The sequence below is a fragment of the Pan paniscus genome, chromosome 1, assembly GCF_029289425.2.
Source record: "Pan paniscus chromosome 1, NHGRI_mPanPan1-v2.0_pri, whole genome shotgun sequence".
NCBI lineage: Eukaryota > Metazoa > Chordata > Mammalia > Primates > Hominidae > Pan > Pan paniscus.
Window position 1 is genome coordinate 173,327,534 of NC_073249.2, and position 15,265 is coordinate 173,342,798.

General features: G+C 58.5%; 1 protein-coding gene across 7 annotated transcripts in view; it reads left to right on the forward strand.

Moving 5' to 3' along the window:
- GLIS1 (GLIS family zinc finger 1) overlaps positions 1–4,758 on the forward strand; it is a 236,628-nt gene extending 231,870 nt beyond the window's left edge. For 5 of the 7 annotated variants that reach the window (XM_034965511.2, XM_063607422.1, XM_063607423.1 and 2 more), the window contains 3 exons: positions 989–1,167; positions 1,729–1,896; positions 4,222–4,758. In XM_034965511.2, the coding sequence (XP_034821402.1) occupies positions 989–1,167; positions 1,729–1,896; positions 4,222–4,379 (505 nt within the window). In that variant the 3' untranslated portion in view covers positions 4,380–4,758. Of the gene's footprint in view, positions 1–988; positions 1,168–1,728 lie in introns of all 7 variants that reach the window. The other 2 variants (XM_063607417.1, XM_063607426.1) reach the window with 2 other exon arrangements.
- Positions 4,759–15,265: the final 10,507 nt, after the last annotated feature.

The window sequence follows — 15,265 nt, forward strand, 5'->3', positions numbered from 1 at the left end:
TCCTGTGGTCCAGGTAGTGGGCCCTCAGGCTGGGCTGGGCTCAGGGCAGCTGTGCTGCTCTCAGCCACTGCAGTCTTGTTTCAGAACATGAGCTTCCAGAGTGCACAGTCTAGAGCCTGCATCCCCCTCAGGCTCTGTATGAAGGCAACTGGTGAGCCCCCATCACAGGAGGTATGCAAGTGGAGGAGAGATGGCCAGGGCTGGAAACAGAAGGTTCCTCAGAGTACACTGTGCAGGAAAAAAATGCCAACTTGGCCATGGGACCGACTTGCTAGTTTTTCTTCCCTTCCTCTTCATAATGATGATGATGATTGATGGAGTAGCTAAGAATGTACTGGACATCACACTTTGTCTATATTGCTTTAATGTCACCCTCACCATAACCCCTGAGATGTTGTGTGGCTGGGAGTAACTTGGGCAAAGCTCTCTGAGCCTTGGTTTTCTGGTCTGTGAAAAGGACACAAGAACACCTGTCTCCCAGGACCTGGGGCAAGTCAGGGGCTCAGTGAATGCTGACTGTGAGTGCCATGGGCTGCTCCAGGGCTCCTCGTCCAGGTGGCCAGAGTGGCATGCACGAGGCAGAGAGCCGGGCACCCAGCAGGTAATGAACACTGCAGCGTGCCCAGTGGTGAGCCAGCAGCCCTTCCAGGAAACCAGGGCTCAGAGACATTGAGCAGCTTGCCCAAAATAGTTGGCCAATGGAGCAATTAGGGGTTTGAACACAGTTCTCTCAGCTGGAAAGGTTGTGCCTCTTACCTGTGTTTCTTGCTGACTATCCTAAATACCAGACTCCAAAGCTTACAGGATTGAAAAGTTTGGCTTGAACATGACCAAAAATAAAAGCTCCTCTTCTAACTATTGTAAGTCGGAGCAGGTCAGCTGGTGAGTGGGCTCCCCGTCGCTGGAGGGGTGTAAGCCGCAGCAGCCCTGCCTCTGGCCCCCACCCTCCAGACCCCTGCCTGCTGATGGGCATCTCTGTTCTCTCCAGGTTGGGGCCCGGCCTCCTCTCACCAATAGTCAGCCCCCTGAAGGGGCTGGGGCCACCACCGCTGCCCCCATCCTCTCAGAGCCATTCTCCGGGGGGCCAGCCCTTCCCCACACTCCCCAGCAAGCCGTCCTACCCACCCTTCCAGAGCCCTCCACCCCTGCCTCTGCCCAGCCCACAAGGTAAGCTCTGGCCAGGGGCCCGCTCCGTATAACCCCCCAATTCCCACTTAGGGACCCCAGAGGAACGAGGAGACAGTGACCTAGTGGGGGAGGCAGGTACTCAGAGAATGACCGGCTAGGCACTGGGGGCTGAGAGAAGCTGGGAGACAGGGGACATAAGAGGCCCAGCTGAGGGCACAGCCTGGAGAAAACTGGTTCTGAGAGTGAGGAAGAGCGTGTTCTGGACAAGGCAGCAAAGGCCCGCTGCCCTGAGGAGAGGCCAGTGAGCGGGATTGAGCGCCTGAGAGTGGAGGGAGTAGGCATCAGCCACGGGTGACTCAGGAGCAGCCACGTGAGACCATCTCAGCCACCCCTCGCCTGCCCTCCCCTCCCTGCAGGGCGGAGCTGAGAATGGGGCCCCAGCCTCCTGCACCTCCTCTGCCCTGGGGCCTCCTCTCTCTCTCACACCCACAATGCCTGGACAGGACAACACGGGAGGTGGAGCGTGCAGCAAGGATGTTCCCCTCCCTGCCCTGGGCACTTCTCCTTTGTGAACGCGGCCCCTGCTACCCCCGTCTGCAGGTTACCAGGGCAGTTTCCACTCCATCCAGAGTTGCTTCCCCTATGGCGACTGCTACCGGATGGCCGAACCAGCAGCCGGTGGGGACGGACTGGTCGGGGAGACCCACGGTTTCAACCCCCTGCGGCCCAATGGCTACCACAGCCTCAGCACGCCCTTGCCTGCCACAGGTGAGCCCTGCCTGCGTGGCTCCCAGTCCTGGGCACCTGCCGAGGCTCAACCCGGTGCTGGGTGCTGCATACGTGCTGTCCTGCAGCCTTTGGATGCTTATGTGGTGGGGCCATCCCCACTTTACAGAGGGGGAAGTAGAGGCTCAGAGAGGTCCCAGGACCCCGCAGAACTGTCTGTACCTGCCTGACTGGAAAGTGCATGCTCCTTCCACAGCTTTGCGAGCCTTATGTGTGTCTGAATGCTGGCAGGTTTCTGAAGAATCGGACTGGGAGCTCATGGTTTAATTACTGCTTCACTTTATTTATTGAGCACCTACTGTGTGCCAGGCATAGCTACAGACCCTGGGGATATAGCAGGGAATGAACAAATCCTGCTCTCCCTTTGGCAGCACAGGAGACTAGGCGGGGACAGAACCTGGAGGTCATGCTGTTCCTTCCCCACTTAGGTACCTGGTGCTGCCCTGCAGGGCCCTGGGCCTCCCCAGCTCTGCCCCAGGCTTGGCTAGAAAAGCCCAGGGAGAGGGGAGGGTGCCCGCAGCCCAGGTGGAACCAGGCTCCGATCAGCAGGGCAGGCCTAGTCAGAGCAGGGGCATCAGAAGGGAGGGGCTAGACCCTCCCTGAATTCCTCCAGCTGAGACCCACCCTCAAAACAGCCTCGGGGCCCAGGTCTAACAGGAGGTTTCCAGGGCTCCAACAAAGGGGAACCTGAGACCCGCCCCAGAGGCCCTTGGGGCAGCTTTGAGGTTGTGAGCGGGAGGGTGGAGGGACAGGTATATAGGGACAAGCACTGAGGCCTCAGCCGGGCACATACCACCCTGTGGGTCCACGTCCACACACCTGCACCCATGCCAGGTGTCTGCGTGTGCCCGTGCTTGCGGGGCTTGCACAGGTGGGTCTGGGCAGCATGCGCCCTGTGAGTGTCAGGAGCTGGCAGGGCTGCACTCTTGTGTCTGCACATGTATTACCCCAGGTGTATGTGGATGTCCGTGCACCCCATCTGTGTGCACATTGTGTCACCCACCCCATGACTTATGGCTGTTTCCACAGACGTGTGCTTGTGTGCACGTGTGCACCTGCGTTTGAGGATTGTGCCCACAGGCCTGTGGGTAAACGTGTGCCGTGTCCACGCAGGATAGACGTGTGTGCATGGCCCCCTGTGTGACATGGGGCTCACATGGAAGACGGGTGCTCTGTGTCTGTGTATACCCGAATTGAGGTGCCCAGCACTGTGGGCTCTCCCCATCTTGTCCTCCCCACCCCCATCCAGCCCACATGGGATTTCTCAGCTGAGCAGCAAGGCTTAGAATGAATAGCTCTGAATGGAGCAGGAGGCAGCTTCCACACCCCACCCCGCCCCTACACCGGCCAGGGGAGGTTCTTTCAGCCTCCCCTCTCCCCAGTGCCCACTCCAGGCCCGCTCAGCTGCCTTCTGTGCACACCTCCCTGGTCAAGCAAAAATCACACACAGAGCATTAAATCCAGGCTGACAAGCTTCAGGGGCTGCAGGCCTCAGAACAGTTCAGCCCAACCCCACTGCGTAGACTGAGGCTCGCCTGTCTTAGGCCACACAAATGCATGACAGCAGCTCATTGGCAGGCCTTTCGGGCAGGGGCTGGAGAAGATCACCCCTCCCGGCCCCTCCCAAGTCAAGGGCCTCTGAGCGGTGGCCCCACCCTGGAGACAGCATGTCCGGTGGAAGAGCCAGGTATCTCTGGAGCCAGATGGACCTGGGTTCCATCCCAGCTCCACCCCTTACTCACACTGTGACCTTAGGCAAGCATCCTGGCCTCTGTGCCTGCCTTCTCAGCTGTACAATAGGATAGTGAATCCCACCGCAGAGGAGCATTGTGGAGCCGAAGCGAGGCAAGCTGAAATGAGCACTTACTAAGTGCCCAGTAAATGCTGGTGCCCTTCTTTGAGTTTCTTGAGTCTGGTTGGGTGGGGGTGAGCCGGTCCTTCTACCAGGAGGGGACCAGCCCCTGAGGGCAAGGGCTGAGCTGCTCCTACCCTACTCCTCTCTTTCCCCCACATTCTGCCCCACAGCCCAGCCCTGGTGATGGACCTCCCTGAGTCAACCCCGTGCCTGTCTCCCCAGCTGCCCTGGGCCCCCTGGGTGTGCCAGGCCCAGGGTGCCTCCCAAGCCCTCGCCCCACCCCAGCGGCCAGCTCCCCCATTTGGAAAAGTTGGGGGCTCCAAGCAGGCCCCACCGACGGGACACTGTGAGGGGATGACCCTGGGCAGGCGGGGTGGGGCCTGGAACTGGGAAGCATGCGCAGGCACAGCCCCTGCTGCCTCCAGCGCTGACCCTTTCCCAACCACTCACAGGCTATGAGGCCCTGGCTGAGGCCTCATGCCCCACAGCACTGCCACAGCAGCCATGTGAAGATGTGGTGTCCAGCGGCCCCGAGGACTGTGGCTTCTTCCCCAATGGAGCCTTTGACCACTGCCTGGGCCACATCCCCTCCATCTACACAGACACCTGAAGGAGCTCCCACATGCGCCTGCCCATCCAGCACTGCAGATGCCACCTCGCCCACCTGCTGTCGCTCCCACCCTCCGTGCACCTAGCGGGAGTGCCAGGCCACAGCCGGAACAGCCAGGCCATGACCCAGGGGAGCCAGCGCTGCCACCCCCCCAGCGCTGCCAGGGAGCCGCCATCCGAGCCTGAGCTGGGCGCACAGAGGTGCCCGCCAGGATCTGTGGCCCTGTAACATTCCCTCGATCATGTCTTCCCATTCCTCCCTGCAGTGGTTTTGAAATCACAGACCTCGTGTATATAAAATATGCAGAACTTGTTTTCGGTTCCCCTGCCAGTTTTATATTTTTGGTTTTACAAGAAAAAACATTAAAAACTGGAAAGGAGATGTGAAGTCCTGGTTCTGCTTTATGATTCAGCCCAGAGGCTGGGACCGGGAGAGCCTCGGAGGAGGGTGACAGAGCCAGGTGTTCAGGGCTAGGGAGGCTGCGTAGAAACCAGCTCAGGCCCTGGGTTCTGACCACGAGGATGGGAACCAGTGGCACGTGGCCCCCACCATGCGTTATGGTCCTTACAGACACCAGTGCTAGTCCCAGGACTGTGCAGTGAGGTAGGCCCATCCCCATGGACAGGTGGGCAAACTGAGGCTAGGAGGGTGCAGCGACGGGCTTCAGATCCCGGGCCCCACAGTCAGACCACAGTTGGGACCCAGCTCCGTCTGACCTGGGCCTCTACCTGCTACAGCGACTCCTCAGCAGGTGGGAGAACGAGCTTCAAATCTAGTGTCTGGGCTTCTGCAAACAGAGAAAACTGGGAGGGCAGGGCAAGCTTGCTGGGGATGGAGCCCAAACAGCCTCAAAAAGCCAGGGCAAAGGCTGGTCCCTGCAGACAGGCCAGGTGCCGAGAGCAGCCTTTGTCCCAGGAGCCCTGTGCCCACCCTGGAGGAGCGAGGCTTGCGTGGGTCTGTCCCCATCTCCCCGTCTCTCTCTCCAGCATCCAGCACGAGGAACAGGCCCATGCTCCAGGCCTGGGCAGGTGACCTGGACTATGGCCAGCATCTCACCATGTCACACTGATCACCTGCTACAAAGATCCAGGAAAATTCCTGCCTCATCCCCTCTGGAGTGGAACCATGCAAGGGCGGTCATGTTTACCACCCTCCCGGTGCTCCCAGAAACAGCCTAGGGAGGGGTCTTCTTGTCTCCTCTGTAGGTGAGGAGGGGCAGCCGGCATTCACACCCTCACCAAAGGGCCGCCTCTTTGTATTACACGCTGACTTAGGCAGGCAAAACAAGATGAAAGGCCCAGTAACCCCCTTTTTTATAGAGAGGGAGACTGAGGGTCAGAGTGAACACCTAGCCACATAGTGACAGAGCCGTGATGAGTGCCTGGTCCTCCCCATCATCCACGATGCCACTGACACAGCAGTGCCATGCCAGCCTGCAGGGCTTCCCGGGGATCTGCTCTCTGCCTCCTCCCAGGAGCCTGCTGACGAGGTTCTTGCACCCATGTCCTACTTGCCCCCTCCAGACATGCGCTCTGCCTGCTCTGTGTCCAGGGCCCACCTGTGGGGGCTGCATTTAGGGCCGCTGCCCTCTGGCTCCGGGCTGGCTCCAGCCAGTGAGGAGCCCAGCATGGGAGGGAGGTGGGAGGGAAGGTCCCTGGGTGGCTGTGTCTTCCACTGAAGGTCTCGGCCCAGTCCAGTGGCTCTCTCCACACAGCCCACTCCAGACTGGGAGCTGCTTCTCTCCTCCCTCACTCAGCGTGGGGTGGGGCTGGGGAATCACTCAAGACACCATGGCCCACACCGCAGCATGGTCCCCTCAGGAAACTCCTGACCACCCTGAGCTGAAAAGGACGGTCTTCCCTGCCAAACCCTGCTACTTACTCCCATCCTACAGGCACGGAAACTGAGGGACAGTGCGCCCAGCGCGGTGGCTCACGCCTGTAATCCCAGCACTTTGGGAGGCCAAGGCGGGTGGATCACCTGAGGTCAGGAGTTCAAGAGCAGCCTGGCCAACATGGTGAAACCCTGTCTCTACTAAAAATACAAAAAATTAGCCAGGGATGGTAGTGGTCGCCTGTAATCCCAGCCATTCTGGAGGCTGAGGCAGGAGAATGGCATGAACCCGAGAGGCAGAGGTTGCAGTGAGCCGAGATCGCGCCACTGCACTCCAGCCTGGGTGACAGAGCAAGACTCCATCTCAAAAAAAAAAAAAAAAAAAAAGGGACAGTGAAGTTAAGGAACTTGCCCATGTGACACAGCCTGTGAGTGGTAGAGCTGGGTTCAAACCCGGGCATCGGGCTCCGGAGCCTCCACCTTCACCCTTCAGACTGTCTTGCCCCTTGCAGAATCGGGCGACCTGCTCCCACCACCTCTCAGCCTCTGCCTCCCAGAGTGGCCCAGTCCAATTCTCCAGCAGGGAGGGATCGACCCATTGTCACACAGCACATCGGGCTGCTGCCTGCCACCCAGGGTCCCCTCGCCCCCTCATCCCCTCCTCCACTGATTTTATGGAACTAATTAGGCCGAGGCAAAACCCCTTGAACAGGGATGCTGAGGAATCAATATTGCATGTCACTGTGAACACTTAATCCACTCCAGATAAGCAGCGTGAAGCTCCACCATGAGGACATATTTCTGTTAATAATGAAAGGGGCTGAGCCGCAAGCGGGGAACACACAGGGAGCTGGCAGTTGGATCCCATTTAATTTCAGAGAGCAGAGAGAGGGAGAAAAGGAGACAAAGGCAGAGAAACAAAGAGGCCGAGACAGAGCAGAGACAAGTAGGCCGGAGGGGACGGCAGGGCACGGAGGGGCTCGGGGGTGGGTCCCACTGCTGTGGTGACCGGGATCTGGAAATGCCATTCCTCACTCTTCTGCCTGGGACTCCACTGAGCCCCCGCTCCTCCTGGCACACTCAGGACACCCTGCCCCGACGCCGGCAGGGTCTCCCTCCTAATCGAAGGCGAAGGCAAGCACTGCAACACCGGTCCCCAGGCAGGACCCCCGGGGGCTGGACCTGAGCTCCCTCCCTAGTGCTATCTTCAGCCCTTATTTTAAAAACACCAAGACCAAAGCCCCTCCCAAGCCCTGACCTGAAGCCCGCAGCACATGGGAGCCTGGCCACTGCCACTGCAGGGCACGGCGATTACCCCCAGACCCACCATTGGCAAGGAGGTGTGACTGTCACTGTCACATAGGGAGGCTAGTGGGGTTAGGTGGAGGGGCTGGGATTTCTCACAGGGCCTAGAGAGCCCCTAGGGGGCCACAAGCCCAGGACCCCACAGGGTCTATAGAGCCAAGGGGCTGAGTCCACCCAGGGGCCCCCGAGTCCAACCCAGGGCATAGGCACAGAGCCCAGGATGGACAGGAGACCATGGCATCCTTCCAGCCCTGCCACTCCAGGCCGCCCCCACAGTCCTGGCCTCTGTCAAGTTCAAGCTAGATTGGCCCAGCACCCCCACCCTGAAGCCTTCGTCTCTCTGTCTCCATCAGGGATCAGGGCCCTCTCTCTCCCTGTCCCGCCCTTCCCTCTCTGTCCCTCCCCACTCCTCTCTCTCTCTCTGTCCCTCCCCACTCTCCTCTCTGTCCCTCCTCCTCCTCTCTCTCTTTCCCTTCCCCCCTCCTCTCTCCCTGTCCCTCCCCATTTCCTCTCTATCTGCCCCTCTCCCCTCTCTCTCCCTGCCCCCTCCCCTCTCCTGTCTCCCTGCCTCTCCCCGCTCTCCTCTCTCTATCCCTCCCCATCTCCTCTCTCCTTGCCCCTCCCCTCTCTCCCTGCCCCTCCCCTCTCCTCTCTAGTCCCTCCCTCCTCCTCTCTATCTGCCCCTCTCCCCTCTCCTCTCTCCCTGCCCCCTTCCCTCTCCTCTCTCCCTGCCCCTCCCCACTCTCCTCTCTCTGTCCCTCCCCCTCATCTCTGCCTGCCCCTCTCCCCCTCCCCTCTCTTCTCTCCCTCTCCCTCCCCCCTCTCCTCTTTCCCTGTCCCTCCCCCTACTCCCTGTCCCTCCCCCTTCTCCTCTCTCCCTCTCCCTCCCCCCTCTCCTCTTTCCCTGTCCCTCCCCCTACTCCCTGTCCCTCCCCCTTCTCCTCTCTCCCCATCCCCCCATCCCTCTCTTCTCTCCCTCTCCCTACCCCCTCTCCTCTTTCCTTGTCCCTCCCCCTACTCCCTGTCCCTCCCCCTTCTCCTCTCTCCCCATCCCCCTCATCCCTCTCTTCTCTCCCTCTCCCTCCCCGCTCTCCTCTTTCCCTGTCTCTCCCCCTTCTCCTCTCTCCCCATCCCCCTCATCCCTCTCTTCCTGTCCCTCTCCCCCTCCTCTTTCCCTGTCCCTCCCCCACCTCCTTGTCCCTCTCTTCTCCTCTCTCCCCTGTCCCTCTTCTCCCTCTCTCCTCTGTCCCCCTCTGTCCTCTCTGTCTTCCTTCTCTGACTCCCCCATCCCTACCCACTCCTCTCTGGCTCTTCACCTCCATCCTCCTCTGTCTCCACATTTCCCCTTCCAAGCCCCTTTGTCCCTCCCACTCCAGGCCCTTTGTCCCTCCCACCCCTCCCAAACCCGCCTTCTCCTTCCTCCACCCTTCTAGGGTGGAGGAAGGCTCTGACCCTGCCATGGTCTCAGGTCTTGGGTATTAGGTCCCGTCCTGCCCTGTGTGCCCAGGCCAGGTCCCCTCCATGCTGGGCACTGGGATTCACCATCACTGGTCCTGTCCTCTAGGGACTCCCTGTGCTCCTCCTGGCCCTTGGGGACCCCATGAGCTATCAGGGGACCCGGACCATAAGGGCTGAGAGGGCCCACTGAGACCACCAGCCCCACCCCACTCACTGCACAGAAGGGAAGCCCAGGCCCAAGAGACTCTGTTTCTGCCACCCCTTCCAGCCTCTCTCCACACCCCCTAATCTAGCCGACCGGGGGGTTGTCAGGGGAGTGACCCAGCAGCTTTGGGCCTCGGGAGGCCCCTCTGCTGAGAGGGGACTGCGCTGCTGAGGCCCCTGCTAGAACGTCCGTCCCAGGAGGTCAGGGCCTGAGCTGTCCTCTTCACTGCTGACTGCCCAGCCCCTGGAACAGCACCCGGCACACAGCCAGCACCCGGCACACAGCCAGCACCCGGCACACAGCCAGCACACAGTACCTGTTTCTTATACCCATCAGTGGAGCCAGAGAGACAACGAGGAAACAAGGACCTGGCCCCACAGCCCCTCGCCCAGAGCAGGACCACAGCAAACACCCGTCAACGCGGTTGGAGGACACGGGTGTGGAGGGGCATGGGACCTGTCTGAGTTTCAGAGCAGGTGGCAGGCCAGCAGCAGGCAGCAGAGAGCCCAGGCTTCAGGGGCCCCATTTGCGCTCTGTCCCCCATCCCTTCAGCCCACCAGAAAAGAATGCTGGGCTCCTAGAGGGCTTGTGCAGCCTGCTGATGACCTTCTGCAAGGCACGGGTTGTGACCCCATTGTACTGAGGAGAGAACTGAGGCTCACAGGGGTGACTTGCCCGAGGCTGGAGAGGGGGCAGAGCGGGGATTCCAGGCAGGTCTGTGGCACCGGCGCCTGCCTGCCCCCCTGCCCATCTGCAGCTAGAGACCAAGACTTGAGTCCTGGGGCGCCGCCTGAGGATTCTTGGCACACGCCCGTTTCACCGGCCCAGAGGGGGCCATTAGGCTTTTACAAGTCCTGATTTATATACTCGCCTAGGCTGGCAGCCCTGCCAGGGATTTATAGGTTTCTAAGTGGTCGCGTCTCTGGGGGAAATGCAAACGTATGTGAAGTGGGAAGGAGCTGCCAGCCCCTCCTTGGCCCCGTGCTGCAGTGCCAATGCACGATTTAATCGTGGGCCCCAGGCCTGGGTGCAACAGGATCCTGCAGAAGGGCCATGGGAGGCCAAGGAGGAGACAGACATGCCTCTAGGCAGCCCTGTCCAGGCCACGCCATCCACCAGGCGTGTCCGTGTCCTTTCCGCACAGGAGGGCAGGGAGCCCAGCTCTGGGGTTGGACTTGGGTCTGGTTGCATTAGTTTTAGGGCAGAATAAAGAAGCCGGCAGCCCCATGGTTTGGAGGGGGCCTAGGGTGTGGAAACAGCAAGTAGAGATGCCGGCGCTGGAGGCTCGGCCACCAGGGTATTCTCTGGGGCTCCGAGGCTGTTCTCTAGAGCACTTGTGTGGATGTTTGACATTTTCCAGAAATGAATTCAAGTAGTCCTGGTGCGGCTGGGCTGGGATTTCTCGCTTGCCTGGCAGCTGGGGCAGGCTCTGCTCCTCCAGGATGGGGCCTCCTTGCGGGAGGGTCTGGGGCCTGAGTCCTCTTTACTTCGTGACTGTCTTGTCACAGCAGGGACCACATTGGTGGCCCTGTATCCCCAGTGCCCAGCAGAGGGTCTGGTGCACAGCTGGGATTTAATAATGGCTTCTCTGCATTAATTTGCTGGTGACAAGAGTATGTGCAGAACAAGGGCCAGGACAGGGTGAGCCCGGTTAACCTCATACCCGACAGTGCTGGGGGCACAGGAGACCCAGGGACCCTGGCCCCAACCCCAGAGCTCTGCAGGACACCCTGGAGAGAAGGAGGTGACTGTGCGCAGAGACCCTGGGATGACTTTGGGATGAAAAGGAGCCCCCGTCCCTGGGGCAGTGCAAGCAAGGTTGGCCAAGAGACTGAAGCAGTCCTGTCACTGGGTCAAGGACCACGCAACTTCTCAGGGCCACCTTCTCTACCCCTGAGGCAGGGAAGTGAGGGGTGGTTATTATCTACAGGAGGAGAAATCAAGTCCCCAAGGAGAGGCCCAGCCGTGACGGCCCAGCCAGCCCTGCAGGGAGGCCTGAGCCCCTGCCTCACCTGCCTGCATGGTGGCACCCTCAGGAACCAGTCATCTGAGGGCAGCCAAGTCATGGAGGAGGCAGGAACAGGAGCCCAGAGGACCTGTGGGTCCTTTGGGGTCACTTTGACCCTCAGAGACTGTTTACCCATCTGCACAATGGGCTCCATAAAGCAGAGCGCCCCCCACTGCTGCTGCGCATTAGAAACACCCGGAGTCCCCAAGCTGCACACGCAGATCCCACCTCTGAGCAACAAAGTCAGCCTTTCTGAGGGCAGCCGGGTTGCTGTTTGAAGAGCTCCCCGGGGGCTCCAGCACCCAGGAGGGGTGAGGACGCCGCTCACCATGGCCAGCACCGCAGCGCTTCATGCACATTAACTGTTAAACCACACAGCCCTGCGGGGAAGGTCCTACTTTCACCCCCATTCTATAGGGAAGCAAAGTAAATTACCCCAGATCACACTGAGCCAGGTTTTGAACTCACGTCCTCTCAACTGCAAAGCCCATGCCCTTGGCCACCCTCTGAGCCCCAGAACTTTGCTGTCCCCAAACTCCTGAGGTGAGAGGCACATGCCAAGTTGAGCTGAGACCCTGGGATTGGAAGTCAGCCTGTTTACAATCTGCCTATACCACTGACTGGAGGAAAGTCGCTTCACACTCTGGGCCTTGGTTTCCCCATCTGTGGAGAGGGAGCCATCCTCTTAGCTCTCCTGGCTTCTGGGGAATAAAAAGCACTAATGGACAGGAGATGGGTTTTGCAAACCATGAAAGGCCATGTGCAGCTGAGCTGGTATTATCACTGGAGCCTGGCACTTCGCCTTCATCTGTGGTTTCCTCTGTGTCAGTGAAACCACAGCCACTATACGGGGAGCAACTCAAGGTGGGGCCCGGGGTGAGGAGCTGGAGCCTGAGCCCCCAGTGGAGAAGTGAGTGGGGGTCTCCAGCTAGGAAGGAAAGGGTGGGAGGTGGAGAGCAGCCCCAGGGGGCAGTCACTAAGCCCCACGCAGGGCAGAATGCCAGGAACACAGGCTCCATGGGGCCCAGACACCGTCCCTTGCCAAGCAAGACACAGGCTGTGCTGCAGCCATCTCCACGGGGCCTGGGGTTTCCAGGGGGCTCTGTGCCCAGGTGTCCAGAGTGCAACAGGCACACACTGCTCTATTACTGATGGGGAAACTCAGGGTCAGGGAGCTGGTGGCTCTCAAAAGATGGTGAGACCCAGGCTGGGCAAGGTGGCTCACATCTGTAATCCTAGCACTTTGGGAGGCCGAGGAGGGTGGATTGCCTGAGCTCAGGGGTTCGAGACCAGCTTGGGCAACATCTCGAAACCCCATCTACTAAAACTACAAAAAACAATTAGCCGGGCATGGTGGCACATGCCTGTAGTCCCAGCTGCTCAGGAGACTGAGGCATGAGAATCGCTTGAACCTGGAGGTTGCAGTGAGCTGAGATAAAGCCACTGCACTCCAGCCTGGGCAACAGAACAAGACTGTCTAAAAAAAAAAAAAAAAAAAAAAAAAAAAGATGGTGAGGCCCAGAGTGTTGACAGCAGGGATTCCGGAGTTCCCAGATCTGAGTTCCAAAACCCACGCAGCCATGCTCCGACTGGGGTCTTGAGCAGGTCACCTCACTGAATCTGAGGTTCTACTCTGTAAGATGAGACGATGCCTCCTCTATTGGTGGGTGGATCAAATGGGGCGCTAGAGTGAGGGCTTGGTACATAGTAGGTGCTCAGGTGTGAGTATTTTCGTTCGAGGACTGCCCATTTAGATGAGTGCCCTAAGCATTCTCCTCATGATTTGAAATCAAGTTCCATGGTACAAGTGGGGAAACAGTCCCGGGGAGATGGCCTGACTTGCTGGGGACAATGGCCATTTGGTGGTGGGTCTGGTCTCAGGACACCCAGGGCAGTGCTCAAACCACTCCATGCTGTCTTGGGCAGAGGCCTCACTAGTCAGCACATCCCAGCTTGTCTACCCAGGGCCTTGTACCTTGATTCAAATTCTGGCTCTGGAGGCAGGGCGTGGTGGCTCATGCCTGTAATCCCAGCACTTTGGAAGGCCAAGGCAAGTGGATGGCTTGAGCCCAGGAGTTTGAGATAAGCCTGAGCAACATGGTGAAACCCCATCTCTACCAAAAATCCAAAAACTAGCTGGATGTGGTGGCGCATGCCTATAGTCCCAGCTACTCAGGAGGCTGAGGTGAGAGGATCACATGAGCCTGGGAAGTCAAGGCTGCAGTGAGTGAGCTGTGATTGCACCACTGCAATCCAGCCTAAGAGTGGAGACCCTGTCTCATAAAAAAAAAAAAAAAAAAAAAATTCTGGCTGTGCAGCCTTAGACAAGTCGCATGCCCTCTTTGGGCTTCAGTGTCTTCAACTGAGAAATGGAAAACTATGATCACACATAAGGTTGTGTTGAAGAGGACATGAGAAACCAGGAGTGGCAGCATTTGGTGACCTTGGAGAGCCACGGACAGAGTGGGAGAGGGGAAGAAGTCTCCATCTGTCGATTCAGCAGTTGAGCAATTTGTCATACTCCACTGTGTTTTAAGAGGAGTCGGAGGCTGCTCCAGGTCTTCTTACACCCATTCAACAAGGTAGGCTCCTGCAAGCGTGTTTCAGGGCTGAGCACCCAGAAGTGCCCCCAACATGGCTTCCCTTCCTATAGCCTGCAAATCTCTGTCTTTTTTCTTAATTTCTCTCTGTGCACTTAATGTGCTAATGAAATAGTTAATTCCACAGTGCCCTCTTGACAATTGGCCATATGTCCAGGAATGGGCATTACTTTTAGCATCTCCCCAAGTAGGTTGATAATTAGGGAGGGAAAATCCTGCTGTTGCCAGAAACAGAGACAGAATGTGACCCTGCCAGCTGATGGGCCTAGGCTGCCCGAAGGCAAAGCCATCACTCCAAGGTCAAGAGACCTTCTACAGTCCATGCTGCCTACCCTCATCCATTGGCCAAGAACCTCCCTTGGTCTCCCCAACTTCCAGGCCTTGCTCATGACAACAGGAATTTTTTAAAGCCCCTCTATGTGCCAACCACTTGACATATGTTAACTCATTCACTCTTTAAACGAGAGAGAGAGAGAGGGAATCTAGGCTCAGAGTGCCAGACCAGGTCTGCAGGGCCCAAAGATTGCTCTCCCTTCTCCTGGAACAAGCTGCCTCTTCAAGTCCTGCTTCTTCCACCTTGACCCTCATCCTTTGGTTCAGTTCTGCAGCTACCAGCACCAGAGCATAGTGATTGCTCAACAGTCAGTAAGAGCCTTGGATAAGCTCACGGGGTCACAGACTCAGAGCCATTAGGGATAGGGAGGAGTGGGGCCTTCCCAGGTCACTCAGCAAGCAGGAGAGTGGCAGAGACTGGACTCCCAAGTCTCCAAACTCCCAGCCAGAGCTCCAGGAGCTCCGCAGCCCTGCCAAGCTGGCCCATCTTTCCAGGACATTTTCCTTAGGCCGCCTCATCTTCCAATGACAGGGAGTTCCTCAAGACCGGGTCACTAAGTCTTCCTTCCACACAGGTAAATGTGCAGTACGTTATACAGCGTTGATGCTGACACATTGGCTGGGGATTCCCGTATGGCTGCTGGGCCCCATCCTGGGAGAAGGCCCCAACTTCTGGGTCTCAAGACCCCAGAGTCTTTCAGGCATCAAAGCCCAGAGTTTCACCCAGTCCATCTCCGAAGGGCCTGTAGGGGAAATTGGTTCAATCCCCATCTGACAGATAGGGAGATGGAGGCCTGGGGAAGGGCAGGGACTTGCCCACTGAGTGCAGAGCCCAGGCCAGGACACTTCTGTCATAGTTCCTCTTCCTAAAGAGACCCAGCCCAGAGAAGCTGTAGACTCAGCTGGTTCTCATTTCCCTTTTGGGTCCCTCGGCTTATGCTGATCACTTAATCAAACTGACTCAAGTCTCCTCTGAGCTGGGCACAAGAAAGTGAGATGACTCAGCCTGGCCCTAGCCCTGGATAGCCTCACAGCCAGGAGAGAAGACTGGCTCAAAAACATCCCCCAGGAGACGCCCTGTTACATTGTGTGGACAAGCTGCTGTGCTCACATGCTCCCACCGACAAGGAACCAGGCAGACCCT